Source organism: Hypanus sabinus, chromosome 9 (genome assembly GCF_030144855.1).
Source record: "Hypanus sabinus isolate sHypSab1 chromosome 9, sHypSab1.hap1, whole genome shotgun sequence".
Taxonomy (NCBI): Eukaryota; Metazoa; Chordata; class Chondrichthyes; order Myliobatiformes; family Dasyatidae; genus Hypanus; species Hypanus sabinus.
The window spans coordinates 166,552,645-166,576,898 of record NC_082714.1 but is presented as its reverse complement, the minus strand read 5'-3'; the positions used below and the strand labels follow the sequence as shown (position 1 = coordinate 166,576,898).

The following is a 24,254-nucleotide window of genomic DNA, read 5'->3' as shown; positions in this document are numbered from 1 at the left end:
TCGCCAGTGGCTTTTGGGACCACCTGGTAAAGGAAGCCATTGAAATAAAACTAGAGGAAAAGAATTTTAACAAAGACGGGGGTCTCACTCTAAGTAAGAGCTGAAATTTGATTATAGACAAGGTAGGAGAGTGGAAATCTGATTGGATGAGGACTAACCAATCAGGAGGGAAGGATGACAGGAGTATAAATACCAATGGTTTAGACATACCAGGCATCATTCCTGAAGAAGATGACAGAGTTTGTCATCAAAACATCGATTATAATCGATATCTGTAACCGACTGGAAGCCCAAGACTAGTTTATTCATAAGTGGGTAGACGATAGTAGGTAACGTAGGGAAAAGTGTTTTCCACTTTGGTAGAAGGATACAAATTTTTAAACTAAGTTAATATAAAGTTGCTAATGTTATACAGTATAGTCTTACTCAAGGTTAACAAAGTTAACAAGCATGTGCTGGCAAACAATTCCGTTGCAGAATTGTTTAAATTGTAAAGAGATATGGATGGAGGAATGAGGAAGTCTTGTAAACTCCATATTGGTTGAGCAAGCTAGGACTTTTCTCTATGGAAAGGAGGAGGATGAGAAGTGATTTGATAGAGGTATACAAAATGATAAGAGGCATAGATCGAGTAGACTTTTTCCCAGGGTGGAAATGGCTAATACGAGGGGCATAACTTTAAGTAAATTGAAGAAAAGTATTGGGGGGAGGGGGGCAGAGTTAGGTTTGTTTGTTTGACTGTTTACACAGAGAGTGGTGGGTGTGTGGAACACCCTGCCTGGGGTAGTGGTAGAGGCAGATACATTAGAGACATTTAAGAGACTCTTAAATATGCACATGGATGAAAGAAAAAAATGGAGGGTTATGTGGGAGGTAAGGGTAAGATTGATCTTAGAGTAGGTTAACGGGTCAGCACAATAGGGCCTGTAATGTGTTGTACTGTTCTATGTTCCAATTATACAAGACTATTAATGTACAGAACATTATTGTGTGGATAGTCAGAGGTGCTTTCCCAGGGCTGAAGTGGCTAACATGAGGGCACAGTTTTAAGGTGCTTGGAATAGGCTGCTGGTGACGGTGGTGGAGGCGGATACAATAGGGTCTTTTAAGAGACTCCTGGACAGGTACATGGAGCTTAGAAAAATAGAGGGCTATGGGTAACCCTAGGTAATTTCTCAGGTAAGTACATGTTCAGCACAGCATTGTGGGCCAAAGGGCCTGTATTGCGCTGTAGGTTTTCTATGTTTCTACCATACACAGTTCACAATAGGGCCTGTAATTTGTTGTATTGGTTGATGTTCTAATTGTGCAGGACTATTAAACATTGTTCACAATTCTACTCTCTGCATGAGTTTATAATAACTGAGAAATTTAGGTAAATCTTGAGATTTAGAATTGGGCAGGAACTTCCACTTGGTATCAAGATTCTACTTGTATGTTTAAATTTGTTTTTGATTTCAAGTTCGACAATTGGTTCCAATAAAAATTACTTAATTCACCTGGACCGCTGATCCAAAAGTGAGATCCCTGTCCAGTCATTACAGAAAGTCTTGTTAAATGGCTCTCAATGATTTAATAGAGTCCTTAAAGCACAAAGTATTTCAGTGACGGGGTCAGGAGGCACTGGGCACTCTGCTGGATTACACGTCAAAACAATTTCTCAGACACCAAATTCTGACTTACTGGATGACTCCACAAAAGAGGGAACAACGAAGGCAATCTCTGTCAAGGCATCGGCATAATACAGCACGTTCTTCTCCCCATTAAAAACACCTCCACCAGTATCTTCTGCCATCAACGTGTCCCCTGAAACGATCAGACAGATCTCAGAAATATCAGCACAACGTAGTAGTTAAAATAGATCAGCTTCAGACTCGTTTTTATTTTTATTGCTTCAAGCTTTGATGTCCTTACAAAGGGAATACTGCATGGAAACTGGCCATTTCACTTCAGCAGTGTATGCCAGAGGTTACTATTCATGTTACACACACTAAATGCATAGGCCAGGCAGCATCTTAGAAAGGAATAAACTGCCTGACCTGCTGAGTTCCTCCAACATTTTGCATGTGTTTCTCTTGTGTCTTCAGAGTATTCTCCTGTAACTGTATGTCTACTGTAGTATCAGGAGGTGACTTGCTGTACAAAGGAAATATCATTGAGCTTATCCACAAATGCTGCCCAACTATGTCTTCCCTTTGCTCATTTTATTATAGAGTTACTGTATCTGCTGGTAAAAAGTAGGAAATCTACAAAAGATTAAGGTTTTTAGTGTTATATTCAGAAATGCCCAGTTTCCCTTTTGCCTTGTCCACGTACTTTGTTCTTTCCCTTCATTGCTGCTGTCTGTGTTAATGAGCCAGCTGGTTGAGATGTGGCCAGTCCAGCCTGGGTGTTTTCCAACATCCACTGGCCATCCCAATGACAAGAGGAATTCCAGGAAATTAGACTGCACATTGCTGGAGGATTCCACATTCCTGAGAATCTAAAAAGACAAGAAAAAGAGTCAAAGATAAATGAACCCTAAAATAGCAGGATCAATAACTGGAGGTGGTCAAGAGCAGGATGCATTTGTAAAACCTATTGAATATTGAAAGGCCTAAATAGAGTGGATGCAGAGAGGATGTGTGAGTGTCCAGGACCAGAGGGCACAGCATCAGAATAGATGAATATCTATTTAGAACAGAGATGAGCAGGAATTTCATTAGCCAGAGGGTGGTGAATCTTTGAAATTCATTGTCACAGATGCTCATGAAAGCCAAGCATTGATATTCAAAGCAAAGGTTGATGGGTTCTTGGTTAGTCAGGGTGTCAAAGGTTAGGGTTGAGAAAGATGTCACATCATGGATAACCTGAACTGTTCCCTCAATATCACTTACCTGAATGTGAAGACACAGCAGTGTCTCCACTTCCTGAGGAGATTGAGACAAGTGAGGCTACCCCATCCCCCATCTTGACTGTATTTTACAGGAGCATCACTGAGAGTGTCCTGACAAGCTGCATCTCATCTCCATCTGCTATGGGAACAGCAGTACATTGGACTGGAAGTCCCTATCGAGGACTGTGAGAATGGCCGAGAGGATCATAGGGGTCTCCCTACTATCCATCAGGGACGTTGATCAGGAGTGCTGCATACACAGGGCACACATATTAAAAAGGATCCCACCCATCCATCCAGTATCCTCATTGACATTCTACTACCAGACAGGAGACTCTGATGCATAAAGACAAGAACAGTCAAAATGAGAAACAGCTCCTTCCCTCAGGCCATTAGGCTTCTGAACTCCCTGCTGTATTGCACTGGAACAGTAACCAGATAATTTGCACTTTACTTTGTTTATCTATGCGTCATTCATTTGTAGATTTAATTCTTACTTACTTAAGTTATTGTGTGTATGTGTGTGTTATGTTTACTATTGTGCTTTACACCCTGGTCTGGAGAAACTGTCTCATTTGACGGTATACATGTATATAGTTAAATGACAATAAACTTGACTGGATTAAATCAGCTAGGATAGAATGGCGGAGCAGACACGATGGGCCGAATGGCCTAACTCTGCTCCTATGTCTTATGATGGTGAACTGGAATGAATCACTTTGCTGGTTTCAGTTGTACTGAGGGAGAATATCAGATCACAGCAAGTTTCATTTGTTATTTGTGAATGATTTGGCTGAATTGAATTGACTTTATTATTTAAATCCTTCATATACATGAGGAGTGAAAATCTTTACATTACACCTCTGTCTAAATATGCAAAGTGCAGTTTATAATGATTTATAATAAATAGTATGTACAACAGTCAATATAACACAGAAATACAGTTTATCAGCATGAATTAATCAGTCTGATGGCTTGGTGTAAGCTGTAGTGGAGCCTGTTGGTCCTGGCTTTTATGCTGTGGTACCTTTTCCCAGATGGTAGCAGCTGGAACAGTTTGTGGTTGGGGTGACTCAGGTCCCCAATGATCCTTTGGCCCCTTTTTATACACCTGTCTTTGTAAATGTCCTGAAAAGTGGGAAGTTCACATCTACAGATGCGCTGTCCACATCACTGTGAATGAGGGAAGTACAGTTCCCATACCAGGCAGTGATGCAGCCAGTCAGGATGCTCTCAAATGTGCCCATATAGAAAGGATTTGGAGGCCATACCAAACTTCTTCAAGCATATGAGGTGAAAGAGGCACTGTTGTACTTTTTTCACCGCATAGCCAGTATCTATAGACTACATGAGATCTTCGGTGATGTTTATGCCGAAGAACTTAAAGTTGTTCACCCTCTTAACCCCAGATCCATTGATGTCAGGAGGGGTTAGTGTGTCTCCATTCGTCCTGAGGTCCACAACCAGCTCCTTTGTCTTTGTGACTTTGAGGGGAGAGGTTGTTTTCTTGACACCATTGTGTCAGGGTGATGACTTCTCCGTAGGCTGCCTCATTATTATTTGAGATCAGGCCAATCAATGTAGAATGCCCACAAATTTCTAGCCTCTTCTGATTCACACTTGATGAATCAAGGGGTTCACCCCGAAAATACCAAATTCTAATTGGTTGAGTTCAATTCCAACATGAACTCATTCTGTAGCTCAGAGACACAGCAACAGCAACAACAACAGTACACACCTGCAATTCTAAACTAATCGTTAATGTCTAATAAATATTTTGCAAAATTATTAGTTGTAGGATGGGTACACTAAACTGAATCTTGAAGAAAATAATTAGTAACTGCACTCTTAAGAAAGAGAAGTCATCACAACAGCCCAATTACAAACTTCATGTTCAATGCAATACAAGATATAATTTGTAAAACAAATGATGATACACAAACTTCAAACGCAAGTGGACAAGTTTATCGTATGATCACTCAAGTTTGCACCATAATTCCATAATATAACGACTGATCCTATATTTCAAGTCCACACTGACCTAAATCCTATATCTTTGCTTCTTTTATGTTCAGAATTTTCAGCTCGAATATACTCAAGATACTTGTACAGCTTTCTGTGGAAGGGGGTTTCAAAGAGTTACGAGCCTCAGTCACAAGTTAAATGTATCTCTTGGGATTTTCATGCATAGTAGTCTCTGGAGTTTACAGAGAATGGTGTGAAAAACAGAAAATACCCAGTGAGTGGCAGTTCTGTGGGCAAAAATGTTAATGAGGGAGGTCAGAGGAGAATTGCCAGTCTGGTTAAAGCTGACAGCAATTCAAATAACCACGTGTTACAACAGTGGTGTGCAGAAGAGCATCTCTGAACACACACCATGTAGAATTTTGAAGCGGATGGGCTACAGGAACAGAAGACCATGAACATACACTCAGTAGCCACTTTATTAGATACATAAAATATCTAATAGAGAGGCCAGTAAATATATGACAGAATAGGTGGGGTTGTGAATTCTCTTACTAACCTTGCTCCTTTGCTCATTTAGTCATGTCTCCTTGTTCTGTCCCTGGTCGAGCCTCCCCAGTTGTTCACATACTTTGCCCTCCTGTTCTGCAAATCTTGGGAGTTCACCATTTACACACCCCAACAGTAAACCAATTGTTAGCATAGCTAATCAAAAGTCCCTTCAGGTAACATGCTCTACTGGTTTATAACTCACAAATAAGGATTATAGACACAGTTTCATTTATTTTCACTCACACTGTTACATAGGTTTGTAGAGAGCAGAAAAGCCCCAAAAATCCCGTGGGACAGTTTGAAGTGTCCTAAAATAATGCCTGGGCTACTGGGTGCAGACGCAATACACCCAATGCAGGCAACACCACTGATACTATTCTTTTATATTTATCTGAGCATGTGGACACTGATCAATGGGATTAACTAAGGTATTTGTTGTGGAATAAGACTGTAGGATGTTAGAATCCCTGTTTAAAATATTCCAATTCTGCATCTGAAATAATTATTATGGTCTGGTCACATGATTTCTTCACACCGTTTTGGGCAACTTTTGCATTTTTTAAAAACTGGTACTAAATAAAACCCCTCGCACTAGTGTGCTGTTGCAGCTTACCATCTGTTTTTTTTCAAATGGTGGCCCTCGTTGTGCACACATACTCACACCTGATAGCAAGGTGTGACAAAGACCATTAGATACAGGACCAAAATTAGCCTATTTGGCCCACTGAGCCTGCTCATCATTCCAACATGGTTGATTTATTCTCCCTCTCAACTCCATTTGCCTGCCTTCTCTCCTTAACCTTTAATGAGACACCACACATGCCTATTAGAAATAGAAGCGTTAGACTGAATGAGTGTAGAACAAAACTGGTTCTTAGCTAACTCTGAAACTAGGAGGAGATCTAATCAGGATCTTGGCAATGACATTGAATACTGCACATCCAACGGAGTGGTACATGATTCACTATATTCCAGATAATTACGTTTCCTCAGTGCCTTATGATAATTAAGTATCATTAGAATAAAATGACTTCATTCATGCTTCACAGACAAACAAATGAAGTCCTTACCTCCTGACTGGTTTTCTGCCCTGGTTTCATATAAAATACAAAGACAGTTTCGAATGGTCTACACGGCAGCAAGTCCAAGTAGCTGATATCATCAAAAAACCCAGCCAGAGTGGAGTCTAGTGCAATAAGGTGAGGAGGAAGACGACTATTACCTGGCTCCTGGGGAAAAGTACAAACACTGCAGTAAATCAGTAACTGTTAAATAAGGGATAACATAGTGAGATAGTTACTGAGGTAGAACAAAAAGATATGCAACAATCTTTAGGGCAAAGAATAAGTGCTATGGAGCAGCAATTAGTAACCCTCTGATTCTGTTGATTATTGGGTGGCACAGTAGAGTACAGTTAGCACAACAGGATTCAATTCCTGTTGCTGTCTACAAGGAGTTTGTACGTTCTCCCTGTGGCTGTTTGGGTTTCCTCCAGCTTCCTCGCACATTCCAAGGCTTACGAGTCAGGGTTAGTGAGTTGTGGGCTTGCTACGTAGACGCCGGAAGCATGCTGACCCTTGCGGACTGTCCCCAGCACATCCTCGCTGAATTGATTTAACACAAACTAACACATTTCATTGCATGTTTCAATGTTTTCATGCACACATAACAAACAAAGCTAATCTTTACACATTTAATCTTCAGCGTTTTCAAAAATTATTCTCAAGGAAGTAGCAGAAGACCTGGTGCAGGAAGGAGGCTTCAGGTGACTGGATCACTGGAATCCATCCTGGAGCGGGGTGACCTCTAAAAGGAAGGCTGCACCTGAACTGGAGGGAGATGTGTTAACGCTGCTTGGGAGGATGCAAACTAGTGACACATGGCAGTGGGGTCCAGAATAACAGCACAGCTGGGAGGGACGACTTCTATGAAGAAAACAGAACAGGCAAGTGCAGTGGGAAGAGTAGGCAGAGACAGGAAGGGAAGTACGACAGGGTCAGGAGGCTTAACTGCTTTTAAGCATATGAAAGCAAGAGGCAAAAGCTAAGGCAATGCCTCAAATAGGAGGCATCCATCATTAAGGACCCTCATTTGATAAGATTATGAGAGGCACAGATAGAGAGACAATATCTTTTTCCAGCGGTTGAAATGTACAATGCCATAGGACATGCATTTAAGTAATTTTAAAAGGGTAATTTTAAAATGTGTGGCTGCCTGGAATGCACTACCTGTTCTGTTGATGGAGGCACATGAATGCAAGGGAAATGAAAGGAGATGGACATTTTGTAAATAGAGGGAATTAGTTTAGTTGGTCATTTGATTACTAATTTAATTGGCCTGTTCCTATGCTGTACTGTCCCATGTTCTAAGAGCTTCCTTTCAGTAGATTAAAATGCAAGAGAGGGGTCAAACTAAATGTATTCCCTTCAAGAATGACACTGGGAAAAATCATGGGAAACAAAATATGCTGAGGAGTAAAACTACATCACATATTTGCAGTAATTTCTGGATGCTACCTGTCCCATGTGCCTGTGTAACATGGGGGCAAAATTGAAAAGACTGACGAATACAGGACTGAAGGTGTTATATTTGAATGCAGACAGTATACGGAATAGGGTAGATGATCTTGTAGCACAGTTAGAGGCTAGCATATTATGACTTTGTGGGCATCATTGAGTCATGGTGAAAAAAGTTACAGTTGGAAGCTCAACATCCAAGGATGCACATTGTATCAAAATAACCGGCAGGCAGGCAGAAGGGGTGGCACGGCTCTGTTGGTAAGAGAATGAAAATAAATCCTAAGAAAGAGGTGACAGTATTAGAAGGTGTGGAATCCTTGTTGGTAGAACTAAATTTATGCAAGGGTAAAATAATCGATGGGAGTTATATATAGGTCTCTTAACAGTAGCCAGGATGTGAGGTACAAATTCCAATGGGAACTTCAAAAGGGCGTTACAATAGTCATGGGAAATTTCAATATGCAGGTAGATTGGGAAAATCAGAGTGGTACTAGATACAAAGAGAGGAGATTTGTGGAATACCTATGAGATAGCTTTTAGAACAACTTGAGATTTGAGCTCACTAGGGGAAAGGCTATTCTGGATCAGGTAAACAGGAGGAAATCTGCAGATGCTGGAAATTCAAGCAACACACACAAAATGCTGCTGGAACACAGCAGGCCAGGCAGCATCTATAGGGAGAAGCACTGTCGACGTTTCGAGCTGAGACCCTTCGTCAGGACTAACTGAAAGGAAAGATACTAAGAGATTTGAAAGTAGGAGGGGGAGGGGGAAATGCAAAATGATAGGAGAAGACCAGAGGGGGTGGGATGAAGCTAAGAGTTGGAAAGGTGATTAGCGAAAGTGATACAGAGCTGGAGAAGGGAAAGGATCATGGGACGGGAGGCCTAGGGAGAAAGAAAGGGGGAGGGAAGCACCAGAGGGAGATGGAGAACAGGCAGAGTGATGGGCAGAGAGAGAAAAAAAAATCAAACAACTAAATATGTCAGGGATGGGGTAAGAAGGGGAGGAGGGGCATTAACGGAAGTTAGAGAAGTCAGTGTTAACTTCCGTTAACGCCCCTCCTCCCCTTCTTACCACACATCTATAGAAGTTTGCCAAGGTTTTTGAAGGCATGCCAAACCTCTGCAGACTCCATAAGACATAGGAGCAGAATTAGGCCATTCAGTTCACTGAGTCAGTTCTGCCATTCCATCATGGCTGATTCTGGATCCCACTTAACCCCACACACCTGCCTTCTCACCATATCCTTCAATGCCCTGACCGATTAGGAAACAATCAACCTGCCTTAAATATACCCACAGACTGGGAAGATAGTATATGGTCATGCACTTTGGTGAAATTCACAAATCCGAGTGTAAAAGGATTTGGGATTCCTTGTACATGATTTCCGAAAGGTTAACTTGCAGGCTGAGTCAGTGGCAAGGAAGGCAAATGCAATGTTAGCGTTCATTTTGAAAAGACAAGAAGATAACAATAAAGCTGTAATGTTCAGGCTGTGTAAAGCATGGGTGAGGCCTCACTTGAAGTATTGTGAGCAGGTTTGGGCCCTTATCTAAAAAAAGACTTGCTAACATTGGAGAGGGTTCAGAGGAGGTTCATGAGAATGATTCTGGGAATGAAAGGTTTACAGTATGAGGAGAGTTTGATGGCTCTCACTTGAATGAGGGGGGATCTCACTGAAACCTATCAAATGTTGAAAGGCCTCAATAAAGTGGATATGGGGAGGATATTTCCTGTAGTTGGGGAGTCTAGAACTAGAGGGCATAGCCTCAGAATAGAGAAACATCCCCTTATAATAGGCATGAGGAGTAATTTCTTTAGCCAGAGGTGGTGAATCTGTGGAATTCATTGCCACAGGCATCTGTGGAGGCCAAGTCTTTAGGTGTATTTAAGGCAGAGGTTGATAGACTTAATTAGTCAGGGCATGAAAGGTTATGGGGAGTAGGCAGGAGATAGACAATACACAGTAGGTGCAGGAGTAGGCCATTCGGCCCTTCTAGCCAGCACCACCATTCACTGTGATCATGGCTGATCATACACAATCAATACCCTGTTCCTGCCCTCTCCCCATATCCCTTGACCCCGCTATCTATAAGAGCCCTATCTAACTCTCTCTTCACTGCATCCAGAGACTTGGCCTCCACTGCCTTCTGGGGCAGAGCATTCCACATATCCACCACTCTCTGGGTGAAAAAGCTTTTCCGCATCTCTGTTCGAAATGGCCTACTCCTTATTCTTAAACTGTGGCCTCTAGTTCTGGACTCACCCATCAGCGGGAACATGCTTCCTGCCTCCAGCGTGTCCAATCCCTTAACAATCTTACATGTTTCAATCAGATCCCCTCTCATCCTTCTAAATTCCAGTGTATACAAGCCCAGTCGCTCCAATCTTTCAACATATGACAGTTCTGCCATTCCGGGAATTAACCTTGTGAACCTACGCTGCACTCCCTCAATAGCAAGAATGTCCTTCCTCAAATTTGGAGACCAAAACTGCACACAATACTCCAGGTGTGGTCTCACCAGGGCCCTGTACAGCTGCAGAAGGACCTCTTTACTCCTATACTCAATTCCTCTTGTTATAAAGGCCAGCATGCCATTAGCTTTCTTCACTGCCTGCTGTATCTGCATGCTTCCTTTCATTGACTGATGTACAAGAACACCTAGATCTTGTATTTCCCCTTTTCCTAACTTGACCCCATTTAGATAGTAATCTGCCCTCCTGTTCTTGCCACCAAAGTGGATAACCTCACATTTATCCATATTAAACTGCATCTGCCATACATTTGCCCACTCACCCAACCTGTCCAAGTCACCCTGCATTCTCATAACATCCTCCTGACATTTCACACTGCCACCCAGCTTTGTGTCATTTTGTGAGATTTGGACTGAGAGGGAAAATGGACCAGCCATGATGAAGATTGTAACAGTATTAGATATGGAGCAGAATTAGGCCATATTGCCCATCGAGTCTGCTCTGCCATTTCCCTATGGTTGATCCATTTCCCTCTCAACCCAAATTTCCCGCCTTCTTCCTGTATCCCTTCATGCCCTGACTAATCAAGAACCTACCAACCTTTGCTTTAAATATACCCAAAGTCTTGGCCTGCACATCTACCTGTAGCAAAAAATTCCACAGATTCAACACTATCTGGCTAAAGAAATTCCTCCTCATCTCCGTTCTTAAAGGACGACCCTCTATTCTGAGGCTGTGTCTTAGACTTCCTCACCAGTCCCTCCTCCCTTTTAATTCCAGAATGAAAATTTGTACAGAAAAATACATGGAACATTCAAAGTGCCAATAAAAATAAATGTTCTAGCAATCTACGGGGCTTATGGTTAATAAGTCCTCTGGCCCTGATGGCTTAAAAGGAGGCTCTGCGACATGGATATATCTAAAAATCATTAGACCTGGAGAGGTAGTGAAGGACTGAAAAGCTGCCAAAGTGATTCCTTTATTTAAAAATAGTTAGGGGCAAAATACCAGTAAGCTATGTCAGTTAATCTTATCTTGTTTATCAGAATTACTTATTCTGTTTTTACCTCCTTCGTGCTGGAAAATCAGATCGAGCAGAATCGCTTTCTGAAAGAAACGCGTCTGACAAATTTCGTTCTCTGAGTAACCAGTCTGCAGAAGTGGATGGACAGTAACCAGCACATGTAATCTAGACATACTAACACTGAAACATATTTGCATTTTCAGAAGGCAGTCAAAAGGTGATATTCTATGACAAGGAGAAACCTGGGTAGATATCAGGAAACAGAGATTGGAGATAAGGGGGCTATTTTTAGATTTGCAACCTGTAAGCACAGGAGTGCTGTGTGGATCAGTGCTGGGACTGCAGCTGTTCACAATAAACACAGAAACATGCCCTTCAACCAACCAAGTCCACCCTGGCTATTTTTATATGAACTCTAATCTAGCCCACTTTATTCCCATCCCCATTCCCAGAGAGTGGAACAGCAGCATAGCAATTAGAGCAACATTGCTCTAAGACTGGGGTTCAATACCTGCTGCTGTCTGTAAGGAGTTTGTACATTCTCTCCGTGACCAAGTGGGTTTCCTCCCACAGTCGGGTTAGGGTTAGTGAGTTGTGAGCGTGCTATGTTGGTGCTGTGAGCTACTCTCGCTGATTTGTTTTGATGCAGAACATACAGTCTGTTTTGATTTAAGTGTGAAAAATAAAGCTAATCTCTTCCTCTAACTTCCTCTACCTAGCACCAAATTGCATTGATTATCTACACATGAAGATCAGAACACAGAACTACTGACCAGAACACAGAACAGGCCCTTCAGCTCTCGATGTTGTGCTGAACCAATTAAATTAGTATTTAAATGGCTAACTAAGCTAATCGCTTCTGCCCACACAATGTCTATATCCTTCTATTTTCTTCATATCCATGTGCCTATCTAAACATCTCTTAAGTGTCCCCAATAATTCTGGCTCTACTACCACCCCAGGCAGTGTGTTTCTGGTGCTACCACTCTCTGTGAGGGACAAGTTTTTTATTTACACATTACATTTGAAATTATCCCCTCTCAGCTTAAATATCTGTTCTATTTCAACCCTGGGCAAAAATTACTGTCTGCCCATTCTATCTGTGCCTCCCATAATCTCATAAACCTCTATCAGATCTCCCCTCAGCCTCCACCACTCCAGAGAAAACAATCTAAGTTTGTCCAACCTTTTGCCAGCACATGCCCTCTAATCCAGGCAGCATCCTGGTAAACCTCTTCTGTACCATCTCCAAAGCCTTGACATCTTTCCTGTAATGGGACGACTAGATGCAGTCTATATCGAGTTTTATAAACATAACTTTCCAAGCCATATGCCTTCTTAACCACCCTATCAATCTGTGTAGCCACTTTTGGGGAGCTATGAACTTGGACCCCAACATCTCCCTGCTCATCAACAGTGTGCTGTCTCTTTACATTACCTTTCAAACTGCACCGTACTTCACATCTGGCCTGGTTAAACTCCCTCCGCCATTTCTCGGCCCATATCTACAACTGATCTACATCCTGTTGTACTCTTTGCCAGCCTTCTACACTATCCATAACACGGCCAATCTTTGTATTATCTGCAAACTTACTAAGCAAGTATTAAACACATTTATATATATAGCTAGGGCACACTTCTGCACAGTACTGTATTTGTCAAAGTGGAACTGAGAGTGAGTTTGTAAATGTGGTGGGAGCAAAGGATATAGGAAATGGTGAGGGTGGAGCGCTGTGTGGCACAGGGACAGAGGAGGAGTGCCAGGGGCAGGGTGTGGAACGGGTGATCATTACAGAATGTTTGCCAGGTGCTTCCTGCTCACTCCTCTCTCTTCCCCAACCATGATTTCCTTCTCCCTGCCCCCACCCCCATTCTTTAAGACTTTTGCACAGTGTTGTACATTTTCACTGAAGTCATTATATGCATCACGGACAGCAGAGGTCCCAGTACAGACCCTGACGGATCACTAATTACAGTCACTCCAGCTAGAATAACGTCACTTCAATCACTACCCTCTGACATCTATGGACAAGTAAGTTCTGAACACAAATGGCCAATTCATTAATCTTATGGATGAGCTTCCCAAAAGCCTTAGGAAAAATCCATGTAGGCTACATCCACAGCTCTACCATGTCCAAAGGACACTCAAAGCTACTGCGCAGGTCGACTCTAAAGTTAAGAAGGCATATGGTGCATTGGCCTTCATCAATCGTGGGATTGTGTTTAAGAGCAAGAGGTAATGTTGCAGCTGTATCAGACCGTGGTCAGACCCCACTTGGAGTACTGTGCTCAGTTCTGGTCGCCTCACTGCAGGAAGAATGTGGAATCCATAGAAAGGATGCAGAGGAGATTTACAAGGATGTTGCCTGGATTGGGGAGCATGCCTCATGAGAATAGGTTGAGTGAACTCGGCCTTCTCTCCTTGGAGTGACGGAGGATGAGAGGTGACCTGACAGAGATATAAAGATGATGAGAGGCATTGATCGTGTGGATAGTTAGAGACTTTTTCCCAGGGCTGAAATGGTTGCCACAAGAGGTGCTGGGGAGTCGGTACAGAGGAGATGTCAGGGGTAAGTTTTTAACTCAGAGGGTGGTGAGTGCATGGAATGAGCTGCCGGCAAAGGTGGTGGAGGCGGATACGATAGGTATCTAAGTCTCTTTTAAGAGATTTTTGGATAGGTACACGGAGCTTAGAAAAAAAGTAATTTTTAAGATAGGGACATGTTCGGCACAACTCTGTGGGCCAAAGGGCCTGTATTGTGCTGTAGGTTTTCTATGTTCTCATCACCCTTGTCACCTCACCAAAAAACTCAGATTAGTAAAATTTGTGCCCCACACAAAGCCACGTTGGCTCTCCCTAATTAGGCCATGGTTTCCAAATGCTCAGAAATCTGTGCCCTGAGAACTCTGTCCAGTAACGTCCTTACCACTGATGTAAAACTCACTGGGTTATAGTTTCCAGGATTATTGCTGGTTACACTCTTGAATAAAAGGGAATGTTTTTTGGAATGGAGGAGGAAACTTATGCAATTGGTACCCAATTCACACAGACAGAACCTGAGGCAGGGGACGAACCAGGTCACTGATGCTGTGGGACTGTAGCTCTACCAGCTGCAACACTGCCATTCAGGGGAATGAAACTAAAAATTCTTTGGGGGCTTGATAGGGTAAATGGTGGGGGCATGATCTCAGAATGGCAGTGCAGACTCGAGGGGCCGAATGGTCTACTTCTGCACCTATTGTCTATTGTCTAATAATTCTCCTCTAGGGTAAATTCAGGATTGCGGGTTAGGGTTTCAGAAAATGGGGATAATAATTTAAGAAGGTACGAAGAATTACTTCTCAGAAAAGGATTATGCAGCTTGCAATTTCTTTCTTCCAGAATGCTGCTGAGGCCAAGTCTGTGAAAATATTCCGATCTTTTAATCAATAGGGGAATTAAAGATTATTGGGAAAGAACAGGAAGTTGAAATTGAGGAAAGTTAGTTTACGTGATGTGATGATGGTGCTAAACAGCGACTCCTTTGCTGGCATCCATGGAACCAGCTCTATCTCTATCTTTGACATCTCTTCTTTCCTTTCAGGTTCTCTTGAAGGCCCTGACCCAGAGTTACACGCTGACTTCGGTTCTTTGTGGAAATGGGACCTGCTCTCAGGGCCTCACGATTGGCTGCTTTTTGATATGCCAAGGACGCGGCTTGGAAGACTAGTGTGCCTTCAGGGTGCCAGATTTTCATGGATCTGGAGACGGATGAATTCAGGGCTGGTGCCATTGCCTGATAAGTTGTGGGAGATGAAAGATTGTAAGCAGCAAGCTGGCTGAAGGCTGTGTGCCCAGAGATCCGAGTTCTTTGGGCAAAGAGCTCCGTAAAAGCAATGCAACAGACCTTTAACACCATAAATCAGCAAGTTGCTTGTGATGTCTCCCCTCTTGCTGTGAAACGGGGACACCACTTTTTCCCTTATTAGGGAGAGCGAGCGAGCCTGTGGTATGTCAAATTACTGAGTGAACGAGTAGTCTTTGGGGTACTGCAAGTTTGTGTCTTTATTGATGCTGCATGCTTGAGTGCTCGGTGGAGGGCACTGATACTATTTTTGTTGGTGGGGGTGGGTCGTTGCCTTGCTGCTGCTTGTGTGTGGGGGGGAGCTGGGAGGAGCTTTGGGGTTCTAACGTTTAACTGCCATTCATTTTTTGAGGCACTCCCCTGTTTTTGTGGATGCTTGCAAAGAAAAAGAATTTCAGGATGTAAATTGTACACATTTCTCTGACATTAAATTGTACCTTTTGAAACCTATTAATGACAGACCCAATTCAAAGGGCTAAATGATCTGCACTTGTTTTTATTTCTTCAAGTTATTGAACAAAAAGTTTATCTCTGCATAAAAATCTGTAGTGGCAACCTAATTTTCTCAAGAACATGATTTTGGCATGACACAATCTGAGGAACAATGATCCATAGCTAAAGCATAGTTGCGAGAAATGTAATCAGATTTTGCCACCTCACTCCAGCACAGGAAGCCATCCAATGTGCAGTCAGACAAAGAAATTGCAAGTATGAAGCAATCATTTACGGAAAAAGCCCGAGTGATCTCAGAGATAATCCATCATACCTTCAGTGCTTCCAGAGAAAGGAACCCAAAATGGGAGAGCAGAAGGCGAGCAGTCTGGAACTCCTGGGCTGGTGGAGGGGGGGTGCATTCAGTGTCTGGATCAGGGAACGTAGTTTTGGACAGTTTCTCCTCACTGACTTTTTCCAATGTATTTTCATAAATAATTTGATTTTCCATCAACTTCTTCAGTTTCTCATGTTGAACTTCCATCTGGAAAATGTTAAATAGAATTCAGTACTGTACAGAGTCAAAAGATATTCCCACTTTACATCAGTACCTACATCAAGTATTTAACCGGTGCACAATGTACAAGGTCCTGAAAGACACACGAGGATCTCTGACATTACTATAGAACGTCACTGAGTTCTATGAATGTCAGTTTCCAAACAAATGATTGGTTCCTAATAAGCAATACTGGGAGTAATTTTCACATTTCATCATTTAAGAAACTTCAGAAATCAAAACACAGGATCAGAGCTCCAAGTATGAAAGCTGCATACATAGTACCTTCACCTTGAATTTGTTAGTAATTAACCAACTGCATCAAAAATCCAAAGCTTAAACAAAACATTAAAATGTTTAATTGTACTTTCACTAAATATGTTTCACTGAAATTCAATTATATTCTTTCTGCTGATTACAAGGACTTCTCTTTTGATTAGAATCAGAATCCTGTTATTATCACTGACAGATATTATGAAGCTTGTTTTGTGGCAGTGGTAGAGTGAAATACATAAAAATTACTATGAGTAATAATAAGAAATATAGAAAAATAAATAGTGCAAAAAGAACAAAATAGCGAGGTAGAGTTAATAAATTCATGGTCCATTCAGAAATGTGTTGGCAGGTAGGAAGAACTTGTTCCCTGACTTGGTTGGTGATGGTCAGCGCTGACTCGGCTGGGGATGGCCAGCACTGACTAAGTTGGGGATCAGGGGCTCCCAACCTGGGACCATCAACTCCCTGCTTAATATTATTGGTCCATTCATAAAAAAGGGTGGGAACCCTTGTTAGGGCAACTCCATGAGGGCGGTTGGCACTGACAATGTTAAGGATACTCAATAATTCTTTGGGTGTAGGAAATCATGTCTCATGAATTTAATTGTGTTTATTTGACAGAGGTGACCAAGAGGACTGATGTTGCACATGGACTATAGCAAGGCCTTGAATGACAAACTGTTCTGGAAGTATGATCACATGGGGGATGGTTGAGAGCTTCTAGCTCCTAGATATAAAAATTTGTCCTCGTCCAGTCATGTAGACACTATGGCCAAGAAAGCAAACCAATGCCCGTAGTTCATAAGATGCCAAGGAAATTCAAGATGTTTCTTGCCAACGTTAATAGATGCACCATAAAAGCATCCTATCTGGGTGCATTACAGCTTGCTAAGGCAACTGCTCCGCCCAAGACTTCAAGAAATTGCATTCAATTGTGAACGCTGCCCAGTCCCTTCCCACTTCAGTTACTCTCTTTTCTCACCCTTTCAGTTGGGCAGAGAATACAAAAGTTCAAGAGCACATACCACCATTGCAGTGGCTTTTACAGGTCAACCAAAGGTGTTATTGTCTTTTTTTAAAGATAGTTTTTTAAAAAAACAATCACAAGACCCTACAGGACATTAAGAACTTAAAAGCACTGCAGTTCTACCCCACTTGTGAATTGCTTGTTGGTGAAGAAAGTGAGGGAGCTGGACAGTGCAGATCATGCTGCTGCCTACGTCTGAGCAGTTGGGGTGCAGTCCAACAGCAAGTGATCATTGTGGTTGCTTTTCTTGTGACAGCAAGACCCTGTTGGACATAGTTAATGAGAAATTCTGTAAGTCTGATTCACTGATCTATTGATGGATGGCAGGGGCAGATGACATGGGAGTTGTGTGGCCTTGGTCGTAGCGAGGATGAGGTGTCGGTTGTCTACAGCTGCCCAGTAGGGAGGAGTTGGTGTCAACGTGCTCCACTGGAGGCAGTGTGGTGTGATATCCCAGCTGGAGCAGGTGTTGTTCCACCCCCCTACCCCTGCCCCACAGTGCTTGCTCAGCAGAAGACAAGCTGAATTGTGTTCAACTACAGACTGGGAGTCAAAGTCTGAGATGATATTTTTTCGTGTATTTTACTGATATGTTGTATGTGGCTTGTACTGTGTGTGACTGTTGGTACTGTGCTTTAAGCCTTTTCCCCCAGAGTAACACTGTTTTGTTTGGTATATTCATGGGGACTCATGTATGGTTGAATAGCAATGAAACTTGAATTTTAACTAGGGGCAGCCAAACGGCAAGCATTCTGCAATGTAGTACTAGTTGTTGACAAACGGTGGCAGCACTGTACCACTGGGGTGAGTACAGTATTCGCTGAGGTAGTGGGATCTGCTCATGAAGTGACAAAAATACACATTTCCTTTTTTTGTTTTAAACTCTTCAAAACAATAAGAAATCCTCTTCGTTTTTTTGGAGAAAGGTAAATTTTTATGTTACAGCATGATTTAACAAAAAGAGAACAGTTTGCCTAACAACAGAGGTGCTATGATGCAAGTACAAACTGTCCAGGGGCAAAACAAGGAAGAACTTTTTGCAGCCATTCCTTTTAAACTTGAAAGTACTTTTAAGATTTTAAACAAAGCTACATGACTGCCTCTGGAATTCAGGTCAACATTTTGTGTGTAGACTATATGTGGAGGATAACAAGAGGCTGTTCAGACAGTTCCATCACAAGCACGACTCTTCCCACCATCGAGGACATTTTCTTGAGCCTCAAGAAGGTAGCGTTCATCACTAAAGGAGCCTTAACATCTGGAATGTGTCCTCTTCCTTCTTATTATTACCATCAGGGAGGAGGTACAAAAGCCTGAGACACACACTCAATGATTCAGGAACAGCTTCTTCCTCTCTACCATTAAATTTGTGAAATCTATGAAACCCATAACCACTACATCATGATTCCTTTTCTTTGCATTATTTATTTTTGTAATCTAAAATAATTTTATTTCTTTGCACTGCACTGCTGCCACCAAACAGCAAGTTTCACAACACACGTTAGAGACAATAAACCTGATTCTGAAGATACCTGTCTCTCTTTGACAATAGTCAGTTTTGAGGGATGAACTTATCAGAATGCTAATGCAATGATCCAACATTCATTTGAAATCAGAACAAAATGCTCAAAGTTTGAAACATTAATTCTGTTTCATTCCCCACTGACAGTTCCTCACGACCTGAATACTTCCACAATCTGCAGTTGTAATCAATTGTTATTCACCTGTTCTGTGACCCTGTTTAGGAGTTGTTTAACAGCCATGCCCTGCACTTATTTGTTGCATCAATTCACACACTTACCTGATCAGTAACAATCTCATGGAGATCTGGAATGCTAAGATCAGCTTTGACAAATGGAATTTTGTCTACTTCCTCAGGGAAAGGTCGATGTTTGACATTGTACTTGATCCCTACGTTATCTTTTGGAGTGGGATGAGGTTCTGGAACAAATGCCTGTAGATAATATTAGATATTATATTACAATCACCTTTTTCATCCACATTTCCCTCCACATATCAAACCATTCTTCCACATGGTCACTCCTGAATCCTGCTGGGATGTACTTCCATTAAAAAATGTCAGAATGCTATTAGGATGTGTGGTTTTCAATTTCCATAGTTTCCAGCAGTGAATACTGGCTAATTACCAGGAAAAGCACACCAATGTGATTAGCTCTCTCTGCAAGGAAAGATGTGGTCAATTATAAATGAGAACTGCTAACTCAGCAAAGACTCAAATTAAACCTAGACCAATTGGCTGAGTTCCACCTTGTCTACAATACTAGAAACTAAAATTTAAGTATATTCTAACTGCTTTGGGAATAATTAAAGATATTCTTTGCACAAGGCGTTACTGTAGCATGCCATGCTATGCCACAGGGAGGCAATTTTCCAGGAGGAATCGGAAGAAAAGACGGCAATAAAGATCAAAGGTGACTGGGTTTGAATCTTCTTCCTTTGCTAAGTGAGTGCGCTGCAAAGATCAGGAGCTAACACCGATTTTTTAAAATTTTTTTTTATTATAATATTTATTTATTAAATTTCAGAAAATCACAAAGCTAACACCGATCTTGAGGTGCCTTTGTACAGCAGTCCTTGCAGAGTGCTTTTGGTGAGTATTTCTGTGATTCTAACTAGTGATGAAGGAATGGTGATATATATTGAGGTTAGGATGGTGCATTGCCCAGAGGGGAATCTGCAGGCAGTGGCATTCTTATATACCATCCATCCTTGTCCTCGTCCATAAGACACAGAAGCAGAATAAGGCCACTCTTCCCATTGAGTCTGTTCTGCTATTCCATCATTGCTAATCCCAGATCCCACTCAACCCCATACACCTGCTTCCTCGCAACATCCTTTGATATCCTGACTGATCAGGGAACGATCAACTTCTGCCTTAAATACACCCACAGACTTAGCCTCCACCGCAGTCTGTGACAGGACACTCCACAGATTTATTACTCTAGCTAAAACAATTTACCTTTACCTGTTCTAAATGGTCACTCCTCAATTTTGAGGCTGTGTCCTCTAGTTCTGGATACCTCTACCATAGGGAACATCCTCTCCACATCTACCCCATCTAGTCCTTTCAACGTTCAGTAGATTTCAATGAGGACCCACCCCCCACCAAATCCTTCAAAATTCCAGAGAGTACAGGCCCAAAGCTGCCAAACACTCCTCATATGTTAACCCACTAATTCCCGGAATCATCCTTGTGAACCTCCTCTGGATTCTCTCCAATGACAACATACCCCTTCTGAGACATGGGGCCCAAAACTGTTGACAATATTCCAAACGCGGCCTTACACCTTGTCTTATAAAGGCTCACAATTATCTTTTTGCTTTTATATTCTATTCCCCTTGAAATAAATTTACATTTGCCTCCTTTACCACAGACTCAATCTATAAATAAACCTTCTGGGAGTCTTGCACGAGGACTCCCAAGTCCCTCTGCACCTCTGATGTTTGAACTTTCTCCGTACTATTGTTTCTTTTACCAAAATGCATTAACATACATTTCCCAACACTGCATTCCATCTGCCACTTTTTTGTCCATTCTTCCTGTAAGGGTCGTTTTTTCTCTTTTTCTTTGTTACTGCGTATGTTAATCAAAATGGCCTCTTTGTTTTGTTCAAAGTAGGAATACCTCTTTGTTATGGTAAGTGTTTTCTCTCGCAGTTTGTTTGGGTTAAAATTTAAAAATTTAAAATTATATTAATTTGTTAACCAATTGGGATTAATGTTAATCTCTTTTCTGGGTCTGTAAGCTAGTGTTGGCGGGCTTTTGGGGAGTAGGCACGAGGGGGTGAGATTGGGAGGACGCGATGCTGTAAGCTGGGCGACGGAACGGACCTTGAGCAGGGGCCCAAGGCCAGGAGGTTCGGCGAGGAGAGGAGACGAAGACAGACGTGCCGGGGGTGCTTGGCTGATGACTTCGGGTGGTCCTGAGCTACGAGACGAGGAGGTCTGAGGGGATCGAATGGTGGCCAGAAGACTTCGTTAATCGAGCTCCAACGGTTGTGCACGAAGTGGTTTGGACTTTGATAAGTTTTGACGCCATTTCTTTATTTTATTTTCCTTCATTTATACTGTATCGTTATTAGTCACTTAGTTCTAGTAAGATCTATAAAGTGTAATCATTTAATTGCATATGGTGTCTGTTATTTGGCGGGGTGGAGACATCACACAGCATCCACACAAGCTGATGATTCAGTTTGGCAGGGCTGAAGGCTGCTCCTCCTAGACAGAAGCGAACTGAGCGAGCCTGAGGCAAGCCAGGGGGCTACATTCCTATCTGTCTAAGTCCTGCTGCAATTGCATCGCCTCTTCAGCACTCTATACCCCTCCACCTATCTTGGCATCTTCTGCAAACTTAGCCATAAAGCAACAATTCCATTATCTAAATCACTGACAAACAACATGAAAGGTAGCGGTCCCAATACTGACCCCTGAGGAACACTACTAGTTACTGGCAATCAACCAGAAAAGGCCCTTTTTATTTTGTGTAACTCCATAGGATTTTATCTTGTTAAGCAGCCTCATGTGTGGCACCTTATCAAACGCCTTCTGAAAATCCAAGTAAATGATATTCACTGCTTCTGTTTTGTCCACCCTGCCTGTTACTTCCTCAAAGAACTCTTAACAGATTTGTCAGGCAAGATCTTCCTTTCAGAAACCATGATGACTTTGACTTATTTTATCATTAGTCTCCAATTTCCTCAAAACCTCATCCTTAATAATAGACTCCAACACTTTCCCAACCACTGAGATTATGCTAACTGGCCTATAATTTCCTTTCTTTTGCCTTCCTCCCTCCTTAAAGATTGGAGTGACATTTGCAATCTTCCAGGCTTCTGGGATGGCAGAGAATCATGGGTTTATGAGGTGCTAGGAGGGACATTTTGACAGGTACGTGGACAGGAAAGAGTATTACCAACCTGGGGTCCATGGACCCCTTGCTTAATGGTATTGTTCCATGGAATAAAAAGGTTGAAAACCTGAGATAGAGAGATATGGGCCAAATGCAGGCAATTGGGACTAGGCTAGATGGGCATCTTGGTTAGTATCTATTTATTCAATAGGGCCTCTTTCCTGTTGTATGATTCTATGAATCTTAAATTCCTTTAGGGGTTATTTTAGATTTCTTTTTTTTTGGGAGGCAAAGCACTGCCATCAAGTTTGGCGTTTACTGTCATCTCTGACTGACTGTGAGAAGGTGGCTGTGGTTCCAGAGATTCAGATGTAACTATCACAAGTACATTGAAACATACTGTGAAATGCGTCATTAACAACCAACATGACCTAAGGAAGGCCACACAATTCAGCGCCAACATAGCATGGCCACAATGCTCAGCAGAACAACACAGAACACAAGAAGCAACAAAACAGCAGCAAAACAAGCCCACTCCTCCCTCTCACCCATTCACACACCCAGTAAAGCTTCAGCATTTAGACTCAGTGACAATGAAGGACCTGTGATAGACTTTTGAGTCAGGCTGCTCCATGACTTGGAGAAAAGCATGTTGACATATGGTTGTTAATGGTAAAGGACTTGCTGGTGGTTTCGGAGGCATTGATAGAACTGGAATTGATAGACAGATAACTGTAGTGAGTGCTACAGTTGTCAACACATTTTTGCCACATTGAATGTTTAGAGCAGTGTTTGGATAACAAGAAGGCTTGTTGTTTTCTACACCTTTCACTTGTTCTTTTTGTTCTGTTTGTATTATGGAAACTGTTGGAGCTGCGGAGAATGATCCAGTGATATGCCTCGTGGAGATCAGAGATGTGGGGAGCTGATAAGGTCTGAGAACAAAAGATGACTTGCAGAAAAGACCAGAAGAGCCGTGGGGTCATGAACAACTCCATCTCAAAGTGGCGAGGAAGATTAAGGCATTGAGGTGAATGTGGAGAGGGTCAGCAGCTCGATTGGTGGTCACTTTTTCTGGAAGGACTGAGTTTGCATGTCTGCTCTCCTTGTATACCAATGAAGAGATACTTCCCACCTTGTGGCTGATATGTGTGATGTGATAGTGACGTGGTGTGGGTGTTCAGTACTACTGCTGCTGTTCTTTTCTATGAGTGAATCAGGGATTGTTATGTGTAGTGGGTTGGTGATTGTTACCGTGGCTATTTTTGCTGTGTGGGGGGGGGGGGGGGGAAAGAGTTTTGTTTTCTTTTTCGTGTATTGATACCTTTCTTTTCATCAACATCCATGGTCTCTCTGTATTTAATAGCTACCTGGTGTAGACAAATATCAGAATTGTATCGCACATGCATACTTTGAGAATAAAATGAAATGAACCTTTGAATCTTTGTCCTGGATCAGCCCAAGCTGATACAGTGCTGTTTTATTTGTACTTATCCATGTAACTGGTGAGTTTTCTATCACACTCCTGACTTATCTTGGAGGGTTAAAATACATCAGGAGGGGAGTCATTTGCTACAGGTTACCCAGTGTCTGTCTTGTTCTCGCAGCTATGTTGTTATGTAGCTGGTGCAGTGTACCTTGCAGTCATACACACTGAACTCCCAGACTAAAGATAAATGTGAATGCACAGGGTGATGGGGGTCTGTCCAGCACATCCAGGGCAACATCAAATCACTGCTGACTCCTGCTTTATTGACGCTGGAAACAGGGGAGATGGGTCACTCCTAACACCTCACCCAGACCCTGACCTGCTGAGACAAACACAATATTTATGC

At 42.2% G+C, this 24,254-nt stretch overlaps 1 protein-coding gene across 6 annotated transcripts in view; it reads right to left on the bottom strand.

Moving 5' to 3' along the window:
- ralgapb (Ral GTPase activating protein non-catalytic subunit beta) overlaps positions 1-24,254 on the bottom strand; it is a 192,179-nt gene that overhangs the window by 42,322 nt on the left and 125,603 nt on the right. For all 6 annotated transcript variants that reach the window (XM_059981071.1, XM_059981070.1, XM_059981073.1 and 3 more), the window contains 5 exons: positions 19,351-19,503; positions 16,025-16,234; positions 6,463-6,621; positions 2,317-2,482; positions 1,684-1,806 (listed from right to left, as the gene is read on the bottom strand). In XM_059981071.1, coding sequence (XP_059837054.1) covers positions 1,684-1,806; positions 2,317-2,482; positions 6,463-6,621; positions 16,025-16,234; positions 19,351-19,503 — 811 coding nt within the window. The remainder of the gene's footprint in view (positions 1-1,683; positions 1,807-2,316; positions 2,483-6,462; positions 6,622-16,024; positions 16,235-19,350; positions 19,504-24,254) is intronic.